The 25938-nt window shown below is 45.2% G+C and overlaps 1 protein-coding gene across 1 annotated transcript in view; it reads right to left on the bottom strand.

Annotated features, from left to right (window-relative positions):
* TMEM178B (transmembrane protein 178B) overlaps positions 1–25938 on the bottom strand; it is a 427174-nt gene that overhangs the window by 37859 nt on the left and 363377 nt on the right. The window contains exon 3 of the mRNA XM_009002963.4: positions 8478–8615. Within this exon, the coding sequence (XP_009001211.2) occupies positions 8478–8615 (138 nt within the window). The remainder of the gene's footprint in view (positions 1–8477; positions 8616–25938) is intronic.

The raw sequence follows: 25938 nt of genomic DNA on the forward strand, positions 1-25938 counted from the left end.
CTTGCTCTGTAGCCCACTGCACCCGCTGCAGTGCAGTGGTATGAGCTCAGCTCACTGCAACCTCCCCTTCCCAGGTTCAAGTGAGTCTCCTGCCTCAACCTCCTAAGTAGCTGGGATTACAGGCGTGTGCTACCACGCCCAGCTAATTTTTGTATTTTTAGTAGAGATGGGGTTTCACCGTGTTGGCCAGGATGGTCTTGAGCTCTTGACCTTGTGATCTGCCCATTTCAGCCTCCCAAAGTGCTGGGATTACAGGCATGAGACATCGTGCCCGGCCTCTGATGTGGCTTTTAATCATTGGCCAGATTTGGATTCACAGGGCTAAGCCTTCTTACTGTTCTCTTCTGAACCCCACCTCTGTAGGAGGAGCAGTTCCCATTGGGTGTCAAAGGCGAAAGTCCTTGGGGGCTGCCCCAGCTTTAGTGTGAAAATGAAGCCCTCCTGCCACCTGGGTTACCGAAGTGGTGCATCCTGGCCACTCATCCTAAGTTAGGTACATTAGGTAAGCCTGGATGTATTTTCCTAGTCCTCCTGACAACATGTCTCTTCCCCTAAATGTCTTATAGAGACATGATTTACCCCTTCCCCGATTTGTTTTAATTGTAACCATCAAATGCTAATAAATATTGAAATCTGTACTTTCCAAGAGGCAAGATACGTTCCAGGGTATGAAGTAGTTTGTGAGTCTGAATCAGGATTTTGAAAGAAAGATTATAAGACAAAAGTCAAGAGATGAATTGTGATGTTCTAGTGAAATCTCACATAAAACTATAAAAGCAGATTGGCGGGGAAGGGGATGGGTTTTATGCAGGAGTTGCCCTTGATTTGCCATGATAGATCACGGAGACTTCTCTGCCTATTAAAATGGACTTCACTTAGGCTATACATAGAACAGTAACAGCTACCCTTTATCAAGGGATTATTACAAGCCTGCCTCATAGCAAGTCATTAACTTACTGAAAATATTCTCCCTCCCCAAAATCTCTAACTTACATGGTTCTTTACTCCATGTCTCCCCTCTCTGACCTAAGAGTCATGAAGTTTGAGACATAATGCCTCCTGAACTTATATTAGGTTGGTGCAAAAGTAATTGCCATTTTTGCCATTACTTTTAATTACTTTCAACACAGTCCTAGCCGTGTTTTTACGTACAGCAAGCTAGGAATAACAGTGGGGAGAGGCTGGAGAGGAAAGGCTGGTGAGGAAACCTGCATATAAGATCCCTTAAATCATTGTACTGTCTAAAAGAAACCGTCCTCCAGGCAAGATGGCTATTGCCTTGGACTTTTCCTTTTAGGCTGGTATACTTTCAGAATGCCCAGGCCTCCATCAGGGTCTTTGTCTAGCAGCAGAGGGGTGTTATGCTGAGTGTTGAGGGGTTCCTCACACAGCTGAACTGCTCTCTGGTGAGCTTGGTGGAGCGGGTATAGATGCCAGACATGTGGCATCATTGGTTTGCAAATCACTGCAATCACTCAAACATAATAGCCTGAGCTTCTTTAGGGCATTCTCTTCGTTCCCCCTGGCTGACTGGGAAGGTATAAAAGGTCACACTGATCGCAGGTGGTAGGAAAAGGAACTTTAATGATTTTCTTTTCTCATTACCACCCCTGCCCTTGGTTCTGGCCATGGTCTCCTCCATATGCCCCTTTGTGCTCTGCAAAGGGAAGCAAAGGAGAGGGGGAGACACAGAGTGAATGACACAGACTGGCACCCACTTAGAAGCCCAGAACCAGAGTTGTGCCAGTGTGGGAAGAAGCAGGGACTGTGGGGACACAGATCTTCAACACGGGGTGACGAAAGCAGGGGCAAAGCAGGAGATGCAGGAATGCAGGCTGGGTCCCAGGCTGGGCTCCAGCTCTCACCTGCCACTCACTGGCCAGGTGACCTAGGACAACCTGACATAACTACTTTTACCTGGTGACACAAAGAAGTGGAACTGGCTGGTCTCTCAAGTCCATTTCATTTCCAATAGGCTATGAGTCCAGGTTCAAGACAGAAAACTGTTATGAATTCATGTGTAATTCACACTCTACCTCCAAAGAGAATTTGAGATATTTTATAACAGAAGTAGATAGACCCTTGGTCTGTTCAAATGAGGATAACAAGAGGACAAGAAATACCATGAAAGCAAAGACAATTCGAATAAGAACAGAAGATAAGACGGGGTATTTTATTGAAGAATTGCCGCTCTATTCAGACAAAACCAAAATATTTTGTTTGTTACACACGATTCACTTTTCCAATATATTTGTTCCACAAATATTTATTAAGAGCACAGACACTGTTCCTGACACTAGAGATACCTTAGGGAAGGCATCCAAAGCAGACAAAGTTCTGGAGAGCATGGAGCATATATCTAAGTTCAGGGAGGGAAATAATGAACCAATGCTGAATGTTAGAAACATTTCAGACACCTAGCACCCAAGCACCCATATCTTGGTTTCTAATATCTTTCTCTAATAAAAGGAAACAGAGCTCCTTGGAGAAATGGCTGATTTCAGGACTGGGGCAGGAAATATGTAACATGAGCCTGGAGCACTTGGCAGTGCCAAGAACTATGTGCTCAAACAAGCGAGCAAACAAAAAATAATCAAAACCAAAACCCACATAGATGGAGGCATCTCAAAGGGGCACAGGAGCCAACAGAAAGCTCTCCCAATGGCCAGAGCTGTAACAATTAAAGCAACAAAAGAAAGTAGTATTGGATTAAACCCAAAGTGTAAGATAAACGCTCACGAGTCCACACTGGCATAAATGACTGAATAAATTAATAAATGGGGGAGAAGAGACAGATCTCTTCCCATGCAGAAGAATTCCAAATTATGTAGCTACTCCATCCTAAAGGAGCATCTCTATCCTGGCACTCCATCTTAACATCCCATTCCTCAAATGTGGGCTGCACATAGTGACTTCCTTCCAAGGAAGTCATGGAAATGGAGAAAAAATAATTTTACAGTGTGGAAACATGAGAAACGTATGAGCAGGGCAACATCAACAGTTATAAATTGTGTTGAAATAATGTGACGAAAATGGCATTTTACCTCCTCCTCCCCAAAACCCCTAACTTAGTCTAATCATAAGAAAAACATCAGACAAGTTTCAATAGAAGAGCATTCTGCAATATGCCTGACTAGTACTCCTTCAAACTGCCAAGGTCATCAAAAACAAGGAAAGTCTGAGAAACAGCTACAGCCAAGAGGAGCCTACGGAGACTCGAGAACAAAGTGCAGGGTGGCATCCTGAATGGGATCCTAGAACAGGAAAGGGCATCAGGTAAAAACTGAGGGAATCTGAGTACACTGTGGCCTTTGGCTAATAATAATGTACATATTTACTCATCGATAATAACAAACGTATCATATTCATGCAACACGTTAATAACAGAGGGAACAGGGCACAGCGGCAGAGGATACTATGGGAGGTCTACTATCTGCTCAGCTTTTCCATAAACCCAAAACTGTTATAAAAAATAAGGTCTATTAAAAATCAAACAAATGAACAGAGGGTCTAGAGGTCAGAGATGGAAGAAGTCAGAGATTATCTCTCTTGCTGGCCTTGAATAATCAAACTTCCCTGAGTTCTGCAGCTGCAAGGAAATGAATTCTGCCAACATTGTGATCTTGGAAGAGGACCTCAAATATCAGATGAGAACCCAGTCCCAGCTGATGCCTTGATCACAGTTTTGTGGGACTTTCCACATGAAATCCAGTTAAGCTGTACCTGGGATTCTGAACCATATAATCTATGAAATAATAAGTGTTTGTCGTTTGAAGCTCCTAAGAAATCAGCCGAAATTAAAGTACCACAACAACAAACATTTTAGAAAATAAAAAGGGTGATACAGAAAATTATATAAAGTGTAGAGCATGCCTGAGTGGCTTCATGAAACTGGGTAGTGAAGAAAGCCCTCTCTAAGAGGATGGATCCTGAACTGGAAAAATGAGCCATCCATAAGGCATTACAAAAAAACACGATGGGCAAAGAGGTGAGCTCGCTCCAGGGCCTTGAAGTAAAACTTTGGGGTGTTTCAGGGTAGAAAGACAGCCAGTGTCACCCCACTTTAGGGGAAGAAACAAAAAAGAGGTGAAAGAGAGCAGGAGCCTGATTACAAACAGCTTCTAAAAAGGGGTAAGGAGTTCAGATTTTAAGTACAACTGGAAGCTATTGGACAATTGATGGTGGATGACTGACATATCTGATTTATGGTTTTAAATAAAATTATGCTAACTGCTCTGTAAAGGACTGATTGCAGGGCGGCCAGAGTAGAGTCAGGGCGTCTGGAGACAAGGCTCCAGCATTAGCCTAGACAAAAGATCATGGAGCCTTAGACCTGAATTGGGGAGGAGGTGATGGATGTCTTCCAGGGAGTGTGGGAGGGTATGTGAGAGGGGTCTCGATGGGGTGGGGCATACATTGATGTTTACACTCATCTCGGGGATCTGCATCCACGAAGTGGTACTGAGGTGCACCCAGTAAGAGAATCACAGGTACTCACAGCAGTCATGTGCTCCCTTGCCTGCAGTCTTTCCCTGGTGGCATCCTGTTTCTGAGCTTCTGAATGTCACTGGTGATTCATCAAGCACACAAATGGTGTTGTGGCAGTCTGGGCGGGATTCTCCCTGAAGGCCCTGCCGAAGGGAAAACTGGATCCCTCTTGCCACCCCAGCCTCCTGACCCAGCAAAGCTGCCCTACTTAATTAATCATCTTCTCCTGGCTGAGCGTTCATTAAACAATTTGTTGCGAATTCTTTCCTGGGGTGCAGTGTGCCCCCACTTTGATGAGGAAATAGTTAAATCTGGAACAGAAAAGTGCCCAGCTCAGGCCATCTTCCTTCATATCAGAAGAGAGAAGAGATTGGGAATAGAATTCTTCCATTTTCATGTTGGTCGTGGCAGTTTCCTCCGAAGTCACCTGCAATTTCATCTCTGGACTCTTGCCTCCAGATTTTGCTTCTTCTTTCTTGCTGTCTCTTCCTGTTGCACCCGTTCCACATCCATGGCTATGCCTAACCAGCTCCAAGCACTGCAGATGTTGTCCTCCATGCTTCTCACTTGCAGCCCCATTTTACCCCTCGGGATTCTGTCTGTGCTCAGTTGTAGATGCCTGCAACCCGAGCCTGGCTGAGAGCTAAGGCTGTGGGGCCTTTCTGTCCCACTTTGTGGTAACTCTCCATAGTTCAGTTGGGGGATTTCTCTGCTGTATCCATGAAATGGCTGTCATTGGTGGTTTACTCTCCAAGTTCTTCAACAGGTCAAGCCCTAGAGATTAACTCCTAGAGAGCAGGGACTGGCCAGGTTCTGAGAGGGGTGGTACTGATATGTCTCTTTGACATACAGGGTTCTAGAGGCCAAGGCATCATTTTTTGGGTTGATGCCCCAGGTTGTCAGTTTGCTGTCTCTGCTGAGCAGGGAAAGGGGAAGTGCAGCTTCTGTTCTAGTCTGTTCCTTCCCTAGTTCCTAGCTCATGGTCAGCAGATGTCAGCTGCCTGGGACTTCTGGACTCCCATGGCTGCGTCTAACCCAGTTGGAAAGAACCCTAACTAGAGAATAAACAGCATGCCCTCCAACCCCTGAAAAAGTCAACTTCAAGAAAGACCACCCTTCAAGGGACCAGTTCTTAGTGGTTTTGTTCTCCAGTCTCTTCTGTTGGTGCCTAATAGTACCCACAAGGTATGTGGACATACTTTTCTTCCTCAGACTCTTTCAGAAGACATGGCTTTACCTAGGGACACAGGTAACAAGGCACCAGAACAAATAAGGTGACCTGGTCTGTGGATGAGATGGATCTGCACCAACCTGGAGGGTGCCACAGTCAGAAAGAGGCAGCTCCGAGAACAGCAGCTTCCCTGAATCTTTCTGGGATGCTAACACCGTACCTTAAAGAATGGTTTTGCCACTTGAAAAACTAAATTGCATGTCCCTAAAAAGCACATTTACCTGGGCCCCTCAGTATTAAAGGCTTGGATGAGCTTTCCCAGTAATAATAGAGGCCCCCATCTTGGCCCTGCCATATATCTTACAGAATAAAGTATGGAGAAATAGCCCTTAAAGGCCGGGGTTAAAAAAATCATGAAAGTTGCTGGCCAACCAGTTCATTCCTAGTACCATAAAATATTAGCGCTAGAAGGAACTGGAAAGTTCATCTCTTCCACTAGTTCTTGACTCTAGCTGTACATTAAGATCACCCCCAGAAGTTTCACTTGGATGGGTCTGGAGTGGGGTTCTAGCATAGGTATTCTTTAAAAAACTCTGCAGGTGATTAAATGTGCAGTGGCTGAGAACCACTTCCAGGACAAAGGTAAGCAAGGCTCTCACTCATTCACCCTATAGAAAGGGGCCTCTGACTCCTAATTAAGCCCAGGGGTTTTCAGAGCTCTTCCCCAGAACCCTGGGCTTTTGAAAGGTACCTGAGAAGTCCGAGGGCAGGGCTCCAGGCATACTTATATCCCTCACTGTCTGCCCCCGCACTCCATCCTGGGAGTGTGCTCACCAAGGTCTTAGATAAGTGGGACATAGCCCAGTGGCACTACCACAATCACATCTATTGGTCAACAACTGTCGCTCAGTTCTGTCCCTTTATTGTCTGACCAGTGATGTGTTCTTTGGCTGGAAAAGATAAATGAGCCAATTACACGATCTCTTTCTCTGGAAGCTGACTTCAGCAGGCCAGAGGGAAGTTGCCAAAGAGCTGAAAAGTCCTGGAGACCTAGCACCTGGGCAGGATCTGAACCCTGTGCCTGGCATGAAGAGAGGGGAGAATGGAAAACCATGCAGGAGCCTCCAATGCCATCAAAGAGGTGGAGATGAAAGAGAGCCAGCCCCCAGGCCTCACCGGATTCATTTTCTGCCCGAGGCCTGCTTGCTCAGCTTCTCTCGGATTCCTGGGAGACCTCTCTAGAGCCCGAGGAAAGCCCTGTCTTACCAGAGCCTGCCTTTATATATCCAAAAGAGTCTTAGAGAGAACACTCACTACAAACAGAGCTGCTCCACTTTTATCTTTTTACATTTTGGGGTCCACATAAGATTTGGATTTCAAAGGGAAAAAACCAGAAAGGTTCCATTGCTGAAATACAGTGTGGAAATCGTCAAGGTAGCGTGACCGCTTGTTTCACTGAAGGGGATCCTGAGGCACAGAGCAAGGGAGCAATGCCTGGTTTTGTCAACCTGTCTCTGTGGGAGACCAGAAGGAGGCGTGTGGAATTGCTAGACAGAGCCACCATGTCCCCCTCCCTCCCCCAGCCTCTGCCATGACCACAGGTGTGGGGCTCACCAAGGGGGCAGCTCTGATGTGGGGCATCCTGACTCTAATAGCAGAGGGTTTTGTAGCCCTGAGTGATTTTTCCTTGGAAATACCCTGCTTGACTTTGGCTGTGTTTCAAGGGAATAAGGGTAGGCCTTCAATCAGTTCAGGACTCAAGCAGAATCCCACAGCTCACTAGCCCCCAGGATCTCTCCACAGACCTAGAGCAACTCACTTCTGTCCCCAGCTTGATCTGCAGACAAAGAGCCAGCATGGCCTACTCCTTCAACCCCTGCCCCTGTTCACAAACCTATAGCCTGGTGGCTCACAGAAGGGACCTGAGTTGGGTGTTTGCTCCGGGTGTCTAGAGTCTAACTGACATTGGTTTCTATATGCGGGACTCATTTTTCCTTCTTTCCATAAATATTTCGAATTCCCTCTGTACAAGCCCAGCTCCCCCTCTACTGAGCCCCACACAACCCATCCATCTACCTTTGTCTGAGGAGTAGATGGTAGTGGACATACCTAGTGGTCAACTTTAGCTTGGGACTGAGACTCAAACCAGGAGACCAAAAAGCACAATTTAGCTCTTACAGGGAAAGAAGATGCACAAGAGGAGTGGACTTTCTGTTACTTCCCGTGGGCTGGACCCTATTCCCACATAGCCATGCAGTTCTTACGCAGAATCCCTTTAGAAGGACACTGGAGTGGTCCTATGGACATGACGGTACAATCATAGCATAAGAGAGACAGATATAAGAGAGGGTCTAATCCTGTTCCTCCACCACCTTACTTGAAGGGGAGCAGCTTTAGAACTTATAAGTCCGAGGTGAAGATAGGCTTTTGGACAGAAACTGCCAGATAGCACTTGCTTCAGGCTTCCCACACCAATGCCCAGGGCCTGCATGTAATGAAATCCCTGAACACTTCCTGGGCTCATGCTTGCTCTGTAACCCTCTGTCTCATGATCATCTCTGTAAGTGTCTCTCTGCCATACAGGCAGTTCTGAGCAGAAGGTAAGGACTGTGTCTTATTTTCCTTTGTATCCCCAACAGCTGGGGCAGTGGTGAGGAGCTAAAAGCAACTCAAGAAGTGCTTGTGAATCAGTGGATGAGTAAATGAGAACCCCAGTCATGTCATGGTCCCCTCTGCCATGCCCTCTGGCCATTCTCCCCAAATTCTGGTAATCAGGACCTTGTCCGCTGCCACCCCCCAGCCGAGTCTGCAGCCTTACCTCCCATGAGGAAGAGCAGCCCTGCCACGTACTGCATAAGGCCTCGGTCCCAGCAGCAGCCCAGCACACCGATGATCCAGCCAAAGAGGATGATGGCCACCGCCATGCCCATGAAGCCAGCCGTCATTCTGCGCAGGTCTATGAGGAAGCAGGTGAGCAACAGTCAGCAGCAGAGCCTGGGACTGAGGGCCAGGGTACACCCCAGCTTTGATGTGGGAGCAGGGAGGAAGGGGCCCTCCAGAGGCAGGAAGGCAACCTGACCTTCTCAAATAGGAGCACACAATCTTTACAGAGGGAGAAGCCCCTGTGGTGACTCTATCCTTGTGTGCACAAACATGCTACAGCAGTTTGCCACCTAGGCACAGGGACAGATCATCACAATATCATGACTGTTTCTTCTATGCCTCATTTGTGCCAGGCATAGTGCTACCTATCTATGTATCTATCTCAGCCTTCTGAGACAGGTACGATCTTTATTTCTATTTGCGAATTGCAGCAACTTGCTGAAAGGCATACACCTAGTAAGTGGTTGAACAGGGACTGGAACCCAGACCTGTCCAGTGCTCCCAGCTTCCAAACATAGCATTACTCAGCCTCTCCAAGAGCTGAGAACCAGAGAAACCAGCTGCTGGATCTGGGCAGTCAGGCTGCACCTGCCAAGGCCTCCTGGTCTCTCTAGGAGGTTGCAAATGCTCAAGGTGATGGATATTCAAAATACCCCGACTTGATAGCATGTGAGGGGAAGCTATCAATGTGAGGGGGTAAGGGTTGGTGTTCTGTTCCTTTCCCTCCAAGCTGGCTCCTGGGCTTAGCTTTCCCTGCACGCAGGGCTGCAGGGGGAAAGTCACACTTCCTGCTCCACTCTAAGTTCCAGAGCAGACCCCTTTCTTGGCACTTGCTTCAGCTCCTCCAACCCCGAGGTCAACCCTGCTTTCTGAGTCAGGCCCGTCTCTGTTCTATGCTTGGCTGACCCATCAGCTCCAGGAGGAAGAGGGTTGTCTGGAAAGGCAGTATTTTTAGCAGAAGGCAGAGGGCAGAGCTGTTGCCATGGCTAGGTTGGCCACTCAGCATCTGGCTTGACTTCCTCCCCAGCTCCAACCCCTGACCTCTTGCACCCAGAAGCAACCAGAGCTGCTTTCAACCCCCCTGCCCTTCCATGTGCCCACTGCACCCCAACCCCCACCAAGCTTTCCTCATCCATCATTCCTTATCTAGAGCTCTACCATCTGACCTCCTGGTCATGCCACCCATTCTTCTACCTTCCACCAGCATTCACCACAGCTCCCTGGGACCCCTCTCTACCCAGCCACATCTAAGCCTGTGCCCTAACCCCACCAATGAAGCTTCACACAAGAGCAAAGCTACTTATTCTGCCTCTGCCCCAGGGTCTGTGCTCCCTAGGGGGTTGCAGAGCATCCTGGAGGACCCCTGGGCATCCCTCTCTGTCAAAGGGAAGTGCCTGAAGTAAACCACATACATCAACCCCTCATGCAAGCACAGCAGCTGCTGCCTGGACAGTCTTTTCTCTGAGAAACAAACACCCCACGGGTCTCTTTGGAGAACACCTCAGAGACCACACACCTCAAAAGGTGTCCAGGTCCCATCCCCTCCATTCCTCTCTCTCAATCCAGTCACCCCATGGAACCCCAGCAGAGCAAACAAAAAGATCTATGGTGAAGTTTGGTTTAAGACCCCTCTGTAGAGGGACCCGGGCCACCCTTCTTTTCCTGACACTGACCATCAGACATTGACAGCCCTTGGCCTGGGAGGAAGTTGGTCGGGGAGTGGGGAGGGATGGGGCACAGGAGGGGAACAGCAGCAGATCCTTCCCTCTGGTGAGGAGGGGCCTGCAGAGGAAGGAGGACAGGGTTCTAGCCACAGAGACAGAGATCTTTGAGAGCCGCAGGGCAGGTTCCTGCTCTACTAGGGTTAACCTGCCTGCCCTAGCTGACCCGGGCTGCCTGTCCCAGCCAGGTAGAAGTGATGCTCACAGTCACTTATGGAAACTGCCCAGGGTGCCTGATTATCATGCAGCCCCATACCTCCTGCTCATATCACCATATGTGTCAGATGGAACTGCTGAAAGCATTGATTGATCACAATAGGAGCTTGTAAGCCCCACAGCCTGCATGGGGAGCCACAGCCAGTCAGAGAAGCAAGCAGCACTCTTGCCCTTCTTAACTACCTGTGTTGTCCTTCCCTCCACCTCCCCAAATGCTCTCTCCACGGCCACCAGCCCTGTACCTTAGTCTCTGCCTTCTCCACCATCAAAGAGGCTCTTGAGTAACCAAGACCTGAGCTGCCATCTCAGTATACAGAAAGGTCCCCACTTGCCATGTGATCTCAATTTGGATCATCTCTTAGAAAAGAGATACTCTTTACAACCAATGCTTCTACTCCCCACCATCTTCACGGGCAAAGAGGTAGTGGATAGGGGAAAAGAGAGAACAGCTTATTTTCAATGAAAAGGAGGTTTCCCTTTAAGGGGATTGTACTTCCTTAAACAGGATGTATAGTTTTAGATTTTGCTTTTAAGTCTTTAATCCATTTTGAGTTGATTTTTGTACCTGGTGAGAGATAGGGGCCTAGTTTCATTCTTCTGCACATGGGTATTCAGTCTTTTTCCATTTACTGAAGTGCCATTTACTGAAGAGGGTGTCCTTCCCCTGGTGTATGTCACTGTCTTTGTTGAAAAATCAGTTGGCTGTGAGTATGTGGATTTCTGTTCTGTTCCATTGATCTAAGTGATTTTACACCAAAATCATGCTAAGTGTCTTTCGATGAATGAATAAAGAAAATATGTTACATATACACAATGGAATACTATTCTGCCATGAAAAGGATGAAATGTTATCATTTGCAGTAACATGGATGGAACTGGGGGTCACTATGTCAAGTGAAATAAGCCAGACCACAGAAAGACAAGCTCTCACTCATATGTGGGAGCTAAATATGTTGATCGAATCAAAGGAGAGAGTAGAATCATCGTTCCCAGAGGCTGGGGAGGGTGTGGACAAAGGAAGACTGGTTAATGGGCACAAACACACAGTTAGAAGAAATAAGTTCGAGAGCAGAGTAGGGTAACTGCAGTTATCAACAATGTATTGTGTACTTCAAAATAGCTGAAATATTTCCAGCACTGAGAAATGATAAATGCTCCAGGTGATGGATATTCGAAACACCCCAACTTGATCACTACACATTCTATGCATGTATCAGAATATCACATGCACCCCAAATGTACAACTATCACATATCGACAAAAACAAACAAACAGAAGTGTAAAGGATCAGCACATTCATCTTCTGGGCCCTTCCCTTTTCGGTGTGTGGAGGTGGAGGTTTCTTTTTTCTTTTTTTTTTTTTTTTTTGAGACAGAGTTTTGCTCTTTCTCCCAGGCTGGAGTGCAGTGGCTCAATCTTAGCTCACTGCACTTCCACCTCCTGGGTTCAAGCCATTCTCCTGCCTCAGCCTCCTGAGTAGCTGGGACTACAGGCGCATGTCACCACGCCTGGCTAATTTTTTGTATTTTTAGTAGAGACGAGGTTTCACCATGTTAGCCAGGATGGTCTCAATCTCTTGACCTTGTGATCCGCCCGCCTCAGCCTCCCAAAGTGCTCCAGGTGATGGATATTCGAATCATCCCGACTTGATCACTATACATTCTATGCATGTATCAGAATATCACATGTACCCCAAAATGTACAAATATCATATGTCAACAAAAACAAACAAACAGAAGTATAAAGGATCAGCACATTCATCTTCTGGGCCCTTCTCTTTTTGGTGTGTAGAGGTTTCTTTCTAGGAGAAACCCTATCCCATTTGGCAGCACTAGGCAGGATGTGGAGCCCCACCCTGCTGGAGGCCCAGCTCCCACCCGGCCTTGCTCAATGGAAGGCCTGTACTGCTCCCCAGGCTCTGCAGACACCAGGGGGCAAAGGTTCTTCCTGGGGCAATTAAGTGGAAAATGGGCCAATAGGAGGTGTCCACCTTGGCCAGAGATGGGAAAGTGGGCTGGGCAGAAAAACAAAATGGAAATGCAGATCAGAAAAAGAGGGAAGGTGGGAATTGTTGGAAGATGAGAACAAAGTGTTTTACGTAGAAGAAAACAGAGGAAACGGCAGAATAGCAGCCAAATGAAGATAATAATTCCTCTTCCAAAAGTCTGTGTTCCAGGTCGGGGAGGGGCTGCTGTCCTCTAACACAGATCAGGAACTCTTTGCCTTCTCCCAAAGGGCTTTGTCAACAGAAGCTGAGGGTTGTGCTAAGTTGTTGATCTGGAAACAAGAATGAAAACCAGAGGCCGGGCGTGTGTATTTCCACTGACCTGGAAAGATTTTCACGTCACCCTGAAAACCTTACTCTGCCAGGGCTGTGCATGAACAGCTGGTTACTTTGTCCTTAGACCTGTGTAACTCAGGGAAGCTGCAATGACAACAGAGAAGATAGATAGGGCAAGATCCAAAGAAGTTACATAACTTACTGACAAATAATCTCACAAGCAGTGTACTACAAGACGAGTGAGTTGCGTTATTGAGTTACATAAGAAAATGATGCAGTTAAAGATGTACTACTGGGTTATAATGGCAGATTAAAAAAAAAGCATCAAGCATTTCTTCCTCCTAAACCAAGCCAGACTGCAGTTATGAGATTTCTTAGAAAGACAGAAGTCTTCAGGAATGGCTAAAATAGAGAAGGAGACAGGGATGACAGCAACAAAAGTCTGCAGGGCTGATGGACGCTGTCCCAATGAGTCCACATTGGACCTAAAGAGTCAAATCTAAAGTCAGCCTCAGAGAAGCTGAAAACCAACTTGTGGAATCCCCAAAAGGCTCACAAACTGGCACCGACAGGTCCATTTGGATCTGGCCATTAAGCAGACAGGAGGGAGATAAAACAGGGGTTTGGTGGAAGTTATTTAAGAAGGAACTAGATTTCTACATGCCCTTGGCCACTCCACATCGCTGAGGGATTCCTCTCTCCCGTCATTGACTCCTGAGATCAGGGTACGAGGGGGGTCATAAAACACAGTACTTAGGTTTGGAGGTCAACAAGCTCAGGTGAGGGTTGGCCAGCGCAGTTGAGAGTCAGGGTATGGTACTGAAGTTCACTGCACCACCCTGATGGAGTTACGGACTGTGTGCATATGGGCGTTGAGTTTATCATCGAGCTCTCTTCTACTTGGCTCCCAGACCTGGCTGCCAGGGCTTTGCCCTCCAGCCTAGAGAATGGGAGAGGACTTTCTGGAGATGACCAGCACAGAGGAAAGACCTACAGACAGACACTGGCAGTAACAGTGCCCCAGAAGCTGCCCCTCAGACCACTCTCCAATGATGCCCCAGTTGAACTAGGGTTCATTAATGCTCCCAGGTACTGTTTAACATGAGCAGACAAGTAACCATCTCCATATATCTGAGAAAAGCCCATGAATGGGGAGATAAATAACTTGCAAAAACAAGTTACAGGGAGAAGAAAAAAATGTTCAAAATTATTTTTTATATCCCCAGGAAGACAAGAGAAGAAAGATGTTGCCCCCATGAAATAAAAACAGAATACTATTTAAAAAGAACTATTGGGGAACAAAAAGAATACTTGAAATAAAATAATGGGACTAAAATCTATGTAACTTATATACTCAATTCTAACTTACATATTAATAGTCCTGCCATGTTCTAAAAAAGACTGAAGGAGGCTTATAAAATGCACACAGTAGAGCGGGATAAAAATAATGATGCAGAGCCGGGCACAGTGGCTCAAGCCTGTAATCCCAGCACTTTGGGAGGCTGAAGTGGGCGGATCACCTGAGGTCAAGAGTTCAAGACCAGCCTGGCCAACATGGTGAAACCAAGTCTCTACTAAAAATACAAAATTAGCCTGGTGTGGTGGCACATGCCTATAGTCCCAGCTACTCGGGAGGCTGAGGCAGTGAGAATCGCTTGAACCCAGGAGGCAGAGGTTGCAGTGCACTGAGATCGCATCACTGCACTCCAGTCTGGGTGACAGAGCGAGAATTCGTCTCAAAAAAAAAGGATGCAATGAAGGAAAGAAAATAATGATGAAGCTAAATATCACATTCACACACAAAACTTGGTCCATGAGGTCCTTAGGAAGGTTATTCTGTCCCGTATTTGCACTTAAAGGCATTAGACATTATTTCTGTTGTTTAAAAACCTTTGTTGCTTTTTATTTGCACTTGAGTAAGTCCCAACCACCTCTCTGCCGGAGGAAAGGCCTGTGCATGTATTCCTGTCCATCCTCATTAACCTACGTGTCAATCTCCTCTCTTTAGGGGTAAGAAACTGATTTTTTATTTCTTTGTGATACTACTGTGCCCACAGCGGTATTTTGTACTCAGGATCATATATAGCTTGTATTTATTTTCCCATCTCTTCCTACCTTTTTACAAAAGGGAAAGAAAAGAAGAGGGAGAAACCCTAACTCTGAGGCCTTGGAAAAATATTATGCAGGGCTGGCCTAAGAATAATTCCCTTGGAAAGAACCCAGAATGATGAGTTTGACTCTGCAGGCAAAGGCCACGATAGAGAAAAACCTTTTCAAGAATCATTTGGGCTTGAGTCCATTATCTGTATTCCATGACCTTAACATTTAACATTCTAATTTTTGCAATGAGAAAGGTACAGTTAAGCTTTGTTGAATTTAGTTCAGGGTGGTGGAAAGGAGTGGGCAGAGGGAGGCTGATAATGAGGGAACGTGGAGGAGGAAAGGCGAAGAGAACCATTAAATAGAACCACAAAACGTTGTTCTCCCTCATGGAAAAATTTTGATTTTGAAGTTTACACTCCTATTAACATTTAAATGGACAGATATTGCTTGCAACTCTACACAGGAAACCAGGATATCTGCATTTAAATAAACACCACTTAGAGAAAGAAAATATATGGGCTGAATGTCTTTCTGTTTGCTCTTTTAAGACCTTGCACAGAAAATGATGATGACTGGAATTATTTTTTTCATGTAAGAAACAGAAACGGTGAGGATAAGTATGCGTTAGACCTTGTTGCATTGGTAATGACTGGGCTAGAGGAAGAATCACATCAATACCACCGGATTGATGGCCCCAGTGGCAAGAGTCTGCAGTGCTGAGTTGCAGCTGGAGGCCAGCAGGGCCATGGTCCTCTGAGGGCCACGTGGGCACCCCTGGGGAGACTTGCTGGAAGCGCTCCTTTCTGCGTGATAGAAGCACACATCCTGGGTTGCAAAGCAGGAGAGTGTTAGCTGCCCTGGAAGCTGGACGTTCATTCACAAATTAATCAAGCCCTTGAATATCAAGCTCACAGGAACTGAAGGGCAGAGCAAAGCAGTAAGGGCAGAACTCAAGTGTTTTTGCTCCAAAGGATCAGTGGGTCTGGGAAGTAAGAAGTGGAGAGACGGCGAGGGGTGGGTGCAGGGAGGGAGGGAGGATCTACAATGAACCTCCTAGCCATGGGAACAACTCAGGACAAGTTGATTCAAAGCGCAGGGAAGTCTCCAGGGCCCAATCACTGTACAGCAACCACCTCTGAAGAAAGTGGGGGTTTTAATTCTGGGGAGCCATCTAGAGATACAACTGGCAGGAATAGGAGAAATCAGCCTGTTCCATTCAAATCCTGGCTCTTCCATAGCCAAGGTGGTGGGAACTCAAGCAAATTAGTCCCCCTCTCTGGATCTCGGTTTCCACATCTGTAAATGAAGGTTATGGCAATATCTACTTCAAAGAACTATTAAGAGGATTAAATAAGCAAATATGTGTAAACTGCTTAGAATAGTACCTGGCACAACGCTAGAGCTATACAAGTGTAAACAGAAATAGAAGCCACCTAAATTAAAGCAGTTTTCATGCACTACGACACCCCTTGAATTTGCCATACATGAGCACATAAGGCGCCAAGCAACATATTGGGATATGCCCCTAATTAAGGATTTGGGACCCAGAGAAAGTAGACTTCTGGAAGCTGTTCTTATGCCTTTCAGTTACCTGGAGAGGCCAAAGTGAAGGCATTACTTCTTAATTTACTGATACTGAGTTACATCCACCCCAGAGGGCTGATGCTGCCTTTCCTCCAAGGACTAAAACAGCTGGAGGCTAAAGCAGCTAATAGCAGAGGCACCGGTGGCTATAGAGGCTGTTTGAACCCTGAGCTCTGGCAGTAAGCACTGCACTGATCTGGAAGGAAAAAGCGTGGGGCAGGACTGAGACTCTGTTGGGAAAACATCAATGATTTAGAGAAGAACTGAAACAGCAAATTCCATAATGGGAGGTTTTGCCTATGACTTTCTTCTTGGATGTAAGTTGGTTCAGCATCATAATGTACTGATATGTTTTTGCTTTTTTAATTGACAGATAACATTTTATGTTTTTATCATGTACAACATGATGTTTTGAAGTACATATGCACTGTGGAATGATTAAATCTAGCTCATTAATCAATAAACTCACATAGTTACCATTTTGTGGGAAGAGCACATAACATTCACTCTTTACATATTTTTCAAGAATACAATATATCACCATTAACGATAGTCACCTTATTGTATCATAGATCTCTTGAAATTTACTTTTCCTTTCTAACTGTAATTACGTATTCTTTGACCAACATCACCCCATGCCCTCCTCCCTTCCAACCAGGACAGCCTCTGGTAACCACTGTTCTATTCTCTACTTCTATGTGATTAACTTTTTTAGATTCCACATATGAGTGAGATCATGCAGTACTTGTGTTTCTGTGCCTGGCTTAACATAGTGTCCTCCAGGTTCATCTATGTTGTTGTGAATGGCAGGCTCTTTTATGGATGAATAGTATTCTATTGTGCGTATACACACACACACACACGTATATATTACATTTTCTTCATCCATTCATCCACTGATGGACATGCAGGTGATAGGATCCCACATCTTAGCTATTGTGAGTAATCTGAATGAGCATGAAAGTGCAGATATCTCTTTAACATATTGATTTCAATTTCTTTGGGTATATACTCAATAGTGGAATTGCTGGATTGTATGATAGTTCTATTTTTAATTTTTTGAGGAACTTCCATATGGTTTTCCACAATGGCTCTACTAATTTCATTCCCCCAAAGAGTATATAAGGGTTCCCTTTTCTCCATTTTCAGTACTTGTCATCCTTTGTCTTTTTTATAGTAGCCATTCTAACTGAGGTGAGATGGCATCTCATTGTGGTTTTGTTACCCGCAGTGAATCCAGTGGGTCTATAGCAAACTCAGTCTTTGTCTCCTTGGAGAAAAGAATTCAGCTGAGGGGCAGAAGTAGATTTAAGGAAGAGACTGAGGCAAGTTTTAGAGCAGGAATGAGAGTTTAGTGAACAGTTTTAGAGCAGGAACAAAAGGAAGCAAAGTACACTTGGAAGAGGGCCAAGTGGGCAACTTGAGAGATCCAAGTGCCCTGTCTGGCCCTTGACGCGGGATTTTACACATTGGCATGGTTTCAGGGTTTCCATTTCTCCCCCCTTGATTTTTCCCTTGGGGCAGCTGTCCACGTGCACAGTGGCCTGTCAGCACTTGGGGGGTGCTGCACGCACAGTGTGTTTACTAAAGTTGTGCACGTCCTCACTTGAGGCATTTTTCCTTTACTCAGTCAAGCATTTTTAGAGGAAGGTCATCCACCGGTTAAACTCTGCCATTTTGTCTCTTAGCATGCATGCTTGAGCCTGCTCATCCAACTCCTGAGATCTTATCGGGAAGCTGCTGTTCACCAGCTTCAGGTGTTTTCTGTCTGTTGGGAGACTATCTTTCCCTTGCACCAGCTATGACCAGTTTTTTTTTATTAATAGAAACAGTTTAACAACTGACTGATCATCACCTGATGGTCACCTGGCATTCATAGGGGGCCTCTTCTGTCCTGGTCACCTCTGCCCAACTACCTACTCTAACAGTTTTAATTTGCATTTCCCCAATGATTAGTGATATTAAGCATTTTTATATATACCTGTTGGCCATCTGTATGTCTACTTTTGAACAATGTTGATTCAAAGCATTTGCCCATTTTTAAATTGAATTGTTTTATTGTTGGGTTGAGTTTCTTTATATTTTGGATATTAACCCCTTGTCAGATGTATAGTTTGTAGCTATTTTCTCCTATTCTGTAGATTGATATTTCAGTCTGTTGATGGTTTCCTTCACTGCATAGAGCTTTTTAGTTTGATCCCATTTGTCTATTTTTGCTTTTGTTGCCTGTGCTTTTGAAGTCTTATTAAATAAAAAAAATCCTTGCCCAGACCAATGTCATGAAACATTTCCTCTGTTTTCCTCCAGTAGTTTCATATGTTTAAGTCTTTAATTGATTTTGAGTTAATTTTTGAATATGGTGAGAGATAAGGCTCTAATTTAATTCTTCTGCATGTAGACATTCAGTTTTCCTAATACCATTTACCTGAAGGACTGTCATTTCTCCATTGAATATTCTTGATATCTTTGTTGAAAATCTGTTGGCTGCAAGTGGGTGGATTCATTTCTGGGCTCTCTATTCTGTTCATTGCTCTGTCTGTTTTTATGCCAGCATCATGCTGTTTTGATTACTATAGCTTTGTAGTGTATTTTGAATTCAGGAAGCATGAAGTCTCCAGCTTGCTTTCATTTGCTCAGAATTGTTTTGACTATTTGGGGTCTTCTGTCATTCCATACAAATTTTAGAATTGCTTTTTGTATTTCTGTGAAGAATGTCTTTGGTATTTTGATAGGGGATTGCATTGAATTCTATAGATTGCTTTGGGTAGGTATGAACATTTTAACAATATAAATTCTTCCAATCCATGAACATGGAATTATTAGCATCTTCTTCAATTTCTTTCATCAGTGTTTTATAGTTTTCATTGTAGAGATCTTTCACCCCTTTGGGTAAATTTACTCCTAGGTGTTTAATTTTTTTGTGGCTACTGTATTGTACTTGATTTCTTTTTCATAGAAATGCTACTGATTTTTATATGTTGATTTTGTAACTTACAACTTAATTTATTAGTTATTACAGCTTTTAGTGGAGTATTTAGGGTTTTCTTTCTATAACTACATAATGTGGTCATACTTAAGAACTGTTTTTATGTCAAAATAAGATAGTTTTTATGTTTCCATGAGAAAGTCCATGAGTTGGGGCTTCGATCCCTAACAGGCCCTTTGTAACTGTCCTCTGCCTCTTCTTGCATCACCATCTTTCTCTAAGCCCCCCATGCTTCAGTCACAAGAGGGAGTTCCCCTCCCTCTTTCCACGATGACACTATGCTGTCTGCCAACATGGGTCCCACTGGCTCCATCTGTCAAGTTTTCATCATCCTTGCAGAGTTCCCTAAAAAGTACATGTCTCTGGGAAACTTCCATGGTGCTTCAGCAGACACTCGCACCCAGTCCTTGAGGTTCCTGGAGCGGTTGGTTGACATCACTACCACATCTTTTTATAATTATTTTTGTCTCCTCTTACCAGTAAATTTGAGCTTGTTGAGGGTTGCATTCATGTTTGGTTTTGTCTTTCTGGTCTCCAGAGCACTGCCTAACATAAGAGGTGCTCACTAAATATTTACTAAGTGAGATCACCATTCCGCCCTGCAACAATTACTGAAACTGTAAGCACCGTGGCATAGTGCAGGGCGAGGAGAGCAGATCCACTTCAGTGACTCAAACATCATTGAGACTTAAGGCCAGTTTTTCTCTCCTCCAGTCTAATTTTTTAAGGCCAGCATTAGCTATCACTTAATAATTCCACATAGTTTTTTACTGCATACAATGAAAACATCAGCATGGGGCCAGATTCCAGATGACACACAGCAATAAAGTTTAATGAGCACATATGATAGCCCACAGATTAGGGACCCAACAGACATTTCCGCACCGTCCCTCCCCCAAGTCAGGAAGAGACAGTGGGGGAAGGTAGTTTCTGTGGAAACAAGAAGTAGTTTCTAGGTCAGAAGACAGGCTTGACACTTCCTCCTCCTCAATCCTACCTCCGGATCACAGAAGTGCCCTAAATAGGGATATTATGTGATGATGCCATATACGAATCAAATCCATTGTCAAAACAATGAAAGGAAAATTGCAAAATTTGTACTCGCCTGATGAAAGCTAGGTCAGCTGGTAACACAAGTGCCTGGAGAGAAGAAAGAGGCGGGTAAAAGAAGGACTGAGAGGCAGAGTCGCAAATCCAAAACTCACAAGAATGGCTCCTCTCTTGCTGCTGTGACACTGCTAAGCCAACAGCAGAAACCGCAGAAGGGAAGGATGAAAGGAAACTGCAGCTCAGCCAACCAGATGTGCTTAGGTAGACCCAGCTTGGAGTCCGGTTCTCTGTCCTCTGGCTGCCTTTACTGATGAGGACAAGCTAGGTTGGTACAATCTGCTACCCCACCCAATAGAAGCTTCCATTTCCCCTTCCCTACATCACATCACTGGCAGCTGTGCTGAGTGCAAAGTACAGGAATTTGGGGTTGCTTGGCAAGAATGTCCCCCCAGAGGGTTACCACAAAACAATTAGAAGATGGGACTTTTAAAACACAGGGGTACCCTAGAGGGTGTTAGCCAACCCAGAAAAATGTTCCAGGTGCCTGGGGTTTGGCTGATGACAAAGGATTTGAAAAGCCTAGGAAAAGGGAAGATAAATAGGAATTAACACTGATTATGCATTTACTAAGTGCAGGCATGTGTTGAGCGATTTACATAGCACAGGTCACCGTGCTCCATCCTCCCAACGACTCTATAAGGGAGGCACTGCTTTTCTCACTTCGTAGGTTTGGAAATTGAGACAAAGGGATTTTAGTTGGCCAGGGTCACACAGCCAGTAACAGGCAACTCTAGGAAGGTGTCTTGGGCTGTCCACACCCTTTCCATTCTTCCTCAGTGCTTTTCATGATCCATGCCACGTCAAACCCAGAAGGGAACTGGACATTCAATCAAATGTAATGGAATAGTATTCAGCTACCAAAAGTATTCTTTTGAAGAATGTCAAGGACATGAGGAGAGTTCAGAAGAGAATATTAAACGGAAAACAACGCACAGGCTATGTATGCTACATGACCCCCATCCGACTGCCGCGGGTGTCTCTGCCGCCGCATGTGTCCACCCACGTGGGAGAAGCAGAGTAAGAGTACACCAAATGTTAACTGGGAGGCTTTTTTGGGTTGTGATATTTTGGGGTTTGTTTGTTCTTTTCTACAATAAGGATGTGTTACTTTAACAATCAGCTTTTGAGTTATTTGAGAGATGTGAGCTTCATTGTTTTTAAAAAATTCCAAGCACGAATCATGAGGCAAGCTGCCCTAACTGGAGCTCTGACGGAAGAGAGTAGTCGGAGGCCTGGCCACATATTTCTTCTCATAAGTACTGTCTTTTAAAAGACATGCTGCCACTAAATATTTTCTTTTTACAGTGAAAGCTGCAGACCCGCCATGTTCGTCTTTGGCCAACCTGTGCAGGCGCTGTGGAGATGCTCACGTTTGGAGGCCTGAGCTTACTTTATTGGCAGCTCCAGTGCAGGCCAACACTGGCTGGTTGCCAGGAATGAGGAATGGGGCTCTAAGGGGTCATGACCACCACTGCCTTTTTTGCATGTGATGCTTTCAGTGACGTGTGCCTGGTTCCCTGAGTACCTGTTGTCTGACTATATCCCAAACTTTAGTGGCAAGTCTCTTTGGGACCATGCTGGAAGCTCAAACAAAAGTTATACAAATGTTGAGGCCAGGCGCACAGTGGCTCATGCCTGTAATCTCAGCACTTTGGGAAGCCGAGGCAAGCAGATCATCTGAGGTCAGGAGTTTGAGACCAGCCTGACCAACATAGTGAAACCATGTTTTTACTAAAAATACAAAAAATAAAAGATTAGCTGAGTATGGTGGCACACACCTGTCATCCCAGTTACTTGGGAGGCTAAGGCAAGGAGAATGGCTTGAACCCAGGAGGTGGAGGTTGCAGTGAGTCAAAGTCATGCCTCTGCACTCCAGCCTGGGTGCCAGAGCAAGACTCCATTTTACAAAATAAAAATAAACAACTTACGCAAAGGTCACTGTTGCAGCCTTCTTACTCAAACCTGTCCACAGGAACAAAGCGTGGCAGTTTGTTTGAACAGCATGACAGCATGGGAAGAACAAACAAACAAATACTGAACTTAAGGTTAGAAGACCAGCATCTGAGTCCTCGTTCTGCACATCCTGGCTATAATGTGTTGTGTATGTCACAACCAAACTCTTAGTTCTGAGTCCTCAAAGCTGAGAGCGATAGATGGTGAGTCCCCTCCTCCTCCATATTCTAAAGCTGAAGAGTCTAAATGGTAGCCACCAGCACATGTGGGTGTAGAGCACTTGAACTGATACAGGCTGTAAGTGTAAAATACGTACCAGATGTCAAAGACTCAGCATGACTTTTTATAAAATATATCAATAATAATTGTTTATATTAATTGCATATTGATATGACAATATCTGGATATGCTGGGTTAAATAAAATGTATTATGGGTCAGGCATGGTGGCTCATGCCTGTAACCCCAGCATTTTGGGAAGCTGAGGCAGGCAGATCACCTGAGGTCAGGAGTTCAAGACCAGCCTGGCCAACATGGCGAAACCCTGTGTCTACTAAAAATATAAAAATTAGCCAGGCGCCTGTAATCTCAGCTACTTGGGAGTCTGAGGCAAGAGAATTGCTTGAACCTGGGAGGTGGAGGTTGCAGTGAGCTGAGATTGAACCACTGTACTTCATCCTGAGTGACAGAGCAAGACTCAACAGCAAAATAAATAAATAAATAAAATTAATATTACCTGTTTCTTTTTGTGTCTGTAATGTAGCTAATAGAACATTTTAAGTTACACATGTGGTTTGCACTCTATTTCTATGGGACAGCACTGTTCTAAGAGAGGTGTAAGACCTTGTGCAGACCTTGCTACAAAGTGCCCCAACCTAGTTCTGCAACTCACAGCGCATTCCCCACCTTCAGTTTACATATAACAAGAGACCAGGAGATTGAGGCAGAAGGTTGGTGAGTGACAGTTTCTTGCATTTCTATTCTCACCCTACGGGAGCTTTTCCACTCCTATCACCAGCACCTCTCAAGAGGGTGGCAGCTGGCTCAAGGACAGAGAAAGGCCCTCAAGAGAACCACACAGATTGCTGTGTACTCTGGAGTTTAGAGGGCATAGGGAAGGATGCCTAGCTGTGGCCTGAAACAATGAGGCCAGGGCCTGTTTCATGCTGCCTGTGGCAACAGAACCAAGACAGGGCTGTGTATGGGGAAGGATCTCCATGTGCCAAGCAGATGCCGACGAAGACTAAAGCATCTTGAAGAGACTCTGTCCTACAGCTTTGCCTGTTAGTGTATGGTCACGCCAACAAAAAGAGTCTCCATGGTGGGTTAACACCAAAAATGGGAGGTGGAGAGGGAGCAGAACCAGCTTAGCTGGAAGATGTCCTCCCCACACCGGGAGACAATCAATGGTGCATCACTAAACCCTGCAGAGCTTTCCCAGAGGAATCTCAAAAGTGCCATGCGAGAGAGAGAGCGAGCCAGCCTTTGGGCCCCACCACACAGAAGGCCCAACATAGAGAGCAGTAACACCAGGCAAGTCAGACGCTTGGCCTTTTGCCTGTCCTTCTTTCACCAACCCCAGCCCTGGAGGAGCCAAAGTAATAGGGTTACCAGGGAGCAGGTAGAATCGTAAAAATGAAGAAGCCGAACAGATCTCTTCCTTATTACAGGTTTCTAAGAAAGTGTCAAGCCCAAGCTGTGAAAGGGAGAAGATGTAAACTATATATTATTAATATAAGACTGAGGTTCTGATACTAGATTTGAATGAAGTTTTCATACCTACAGATAAAAGCCTATGAATATGTAACAATTTACCCCAAAATCTATGGACTCTCCCATAGGTATCACCTAGGAATGGACACAGCAGCTCAGACAGGATGGGCTTAAAAGGCTGTAGTGAGAAAACAAAGTAGTAGGGTACAGTTTTTTAAACAGTTTACAGATGGCCGTATGCGAGTCATATCTGAGACTAGAATGATCTGATGATGATGATGATGATAAGCCGGCATTTCCGATGTGCTGAGCATGTTCTAAGGGCTTTCTTTACATAATCACATTGAAATCCTCCCCCAGAATTAATGATCTTATCATCTCCCTGTTACCCATGGGATCATAAGGAACTTGCCCCAGACAGGCAGCTTAGAAGCAGCAGAACTGGGGTGAGAATCCTGCTCTGACTCCAAGGCCCATTTTTTTTTTTTTTTTTTTTTGAATTGGAGTCTTACTCTGTCCCCAGGCTGGAGTACAGTGGTGCAATCTTGGCTCACTGCAACCTCTGCCTCCCGGATTCAAGCGATTCTCCTGCCTCAGCCTCCTGAGTAGATTACAGGTGCATGCCACCACGCCCTGCTAATTTTTGTATTTTGAATAGAGACGGGGTTTCACCATGTTGGCCAGGATGGTCTAGATCTCCTGACTTCTTGGTCTCCCAAAGTGCTGGAATTACAGGTGTGAGTCATGCGCCCAGCCAGGCCCATGCTTTTAATCACTGTGTTCTGTGACCCCCTAGAGTCACTGATCAGATGAGATCTGTGAAAGCCCTTTTGTAAACTGTAAGGTGCTATCACAAATGCCAGTGATCTTTCTGTTTACTGCCATACTACAAGGCAGAGGAACAGACACAAGGCCCAGTGGGTATTACTGGTATCATCCAATGTGTATTTAGCAGGTGTGGGACATACCAGTCTTTACAAACAACATGGAAATATAAGATAGCAACTTACTTTTCCCACCCAAAAAACCTTTAAATTCTAAAATTCTAATAAATTCTGTTTTCTAACTTAGAAGTATGATAGGGAAGGGGCCTAAAAAGTATGTTCTTACCTCCATCCACATAATAAGCAAGCAGGTTTTCCAAAGCCCATTACATTGGAGGGCAGGATCAGGCATTAGGGCGGGAAAATGGGGATTTATGGGATAGTGGCAGCTGCTGTTCTGGGAACAGATGGCCTCTGACTCCTTCTTCTAGTTCTTACTTTATAGAAGCTGCTTAATTTTTGTGTTCATCTGTCTACTTTCTGACATGGGAATAATGTTCTTTGCTACCTGGAAGTTAGGGGGTAGACCAGATGACTCTGCCCCAGTAGTTGAGATTCTCAATGCCATGTTTGCATGCAATATGCCAGTCTGCCTTTATCTCAAGACATGGAACAAAATTTGCAAACTAAGAGAATGTTATTTAAACACTAATAATACACCATGGAGCCACTTTGGAGGAATGCTGAGGAACCATAAATCAAGTCAATGGTAACAGGTTTGTGTTCCTCCCACAAAGCTGGGAGTCATTGTGCATGAGGTAACAGAGCCTTCTCCCTCCCTCCCTCCAAGGCAGTCCTTCTCTCTGCTTGCTCCCTCCCTTGCTAAGGAGATGCCTGTCAGTAACCTGTAAAGTCTGAGTGGCTCAGTTGACCTCTTCTTTCCCCTGGGCCTTTCTCTGCAGCTCTA

This window comes from Callithrix jacchus, chromosome 11, assembly GCF_049354715.1.
Source record: "Callithrix jacchus isolate 240 chromosome 11, calJac240_pri, whole genome shotgun sequence".
Lineage (NCBI taxonomy): Eukaryota > Metazoa > Chordata > Mammalia > Primates > Cebidae > Callithrix > Callithrix jacchus.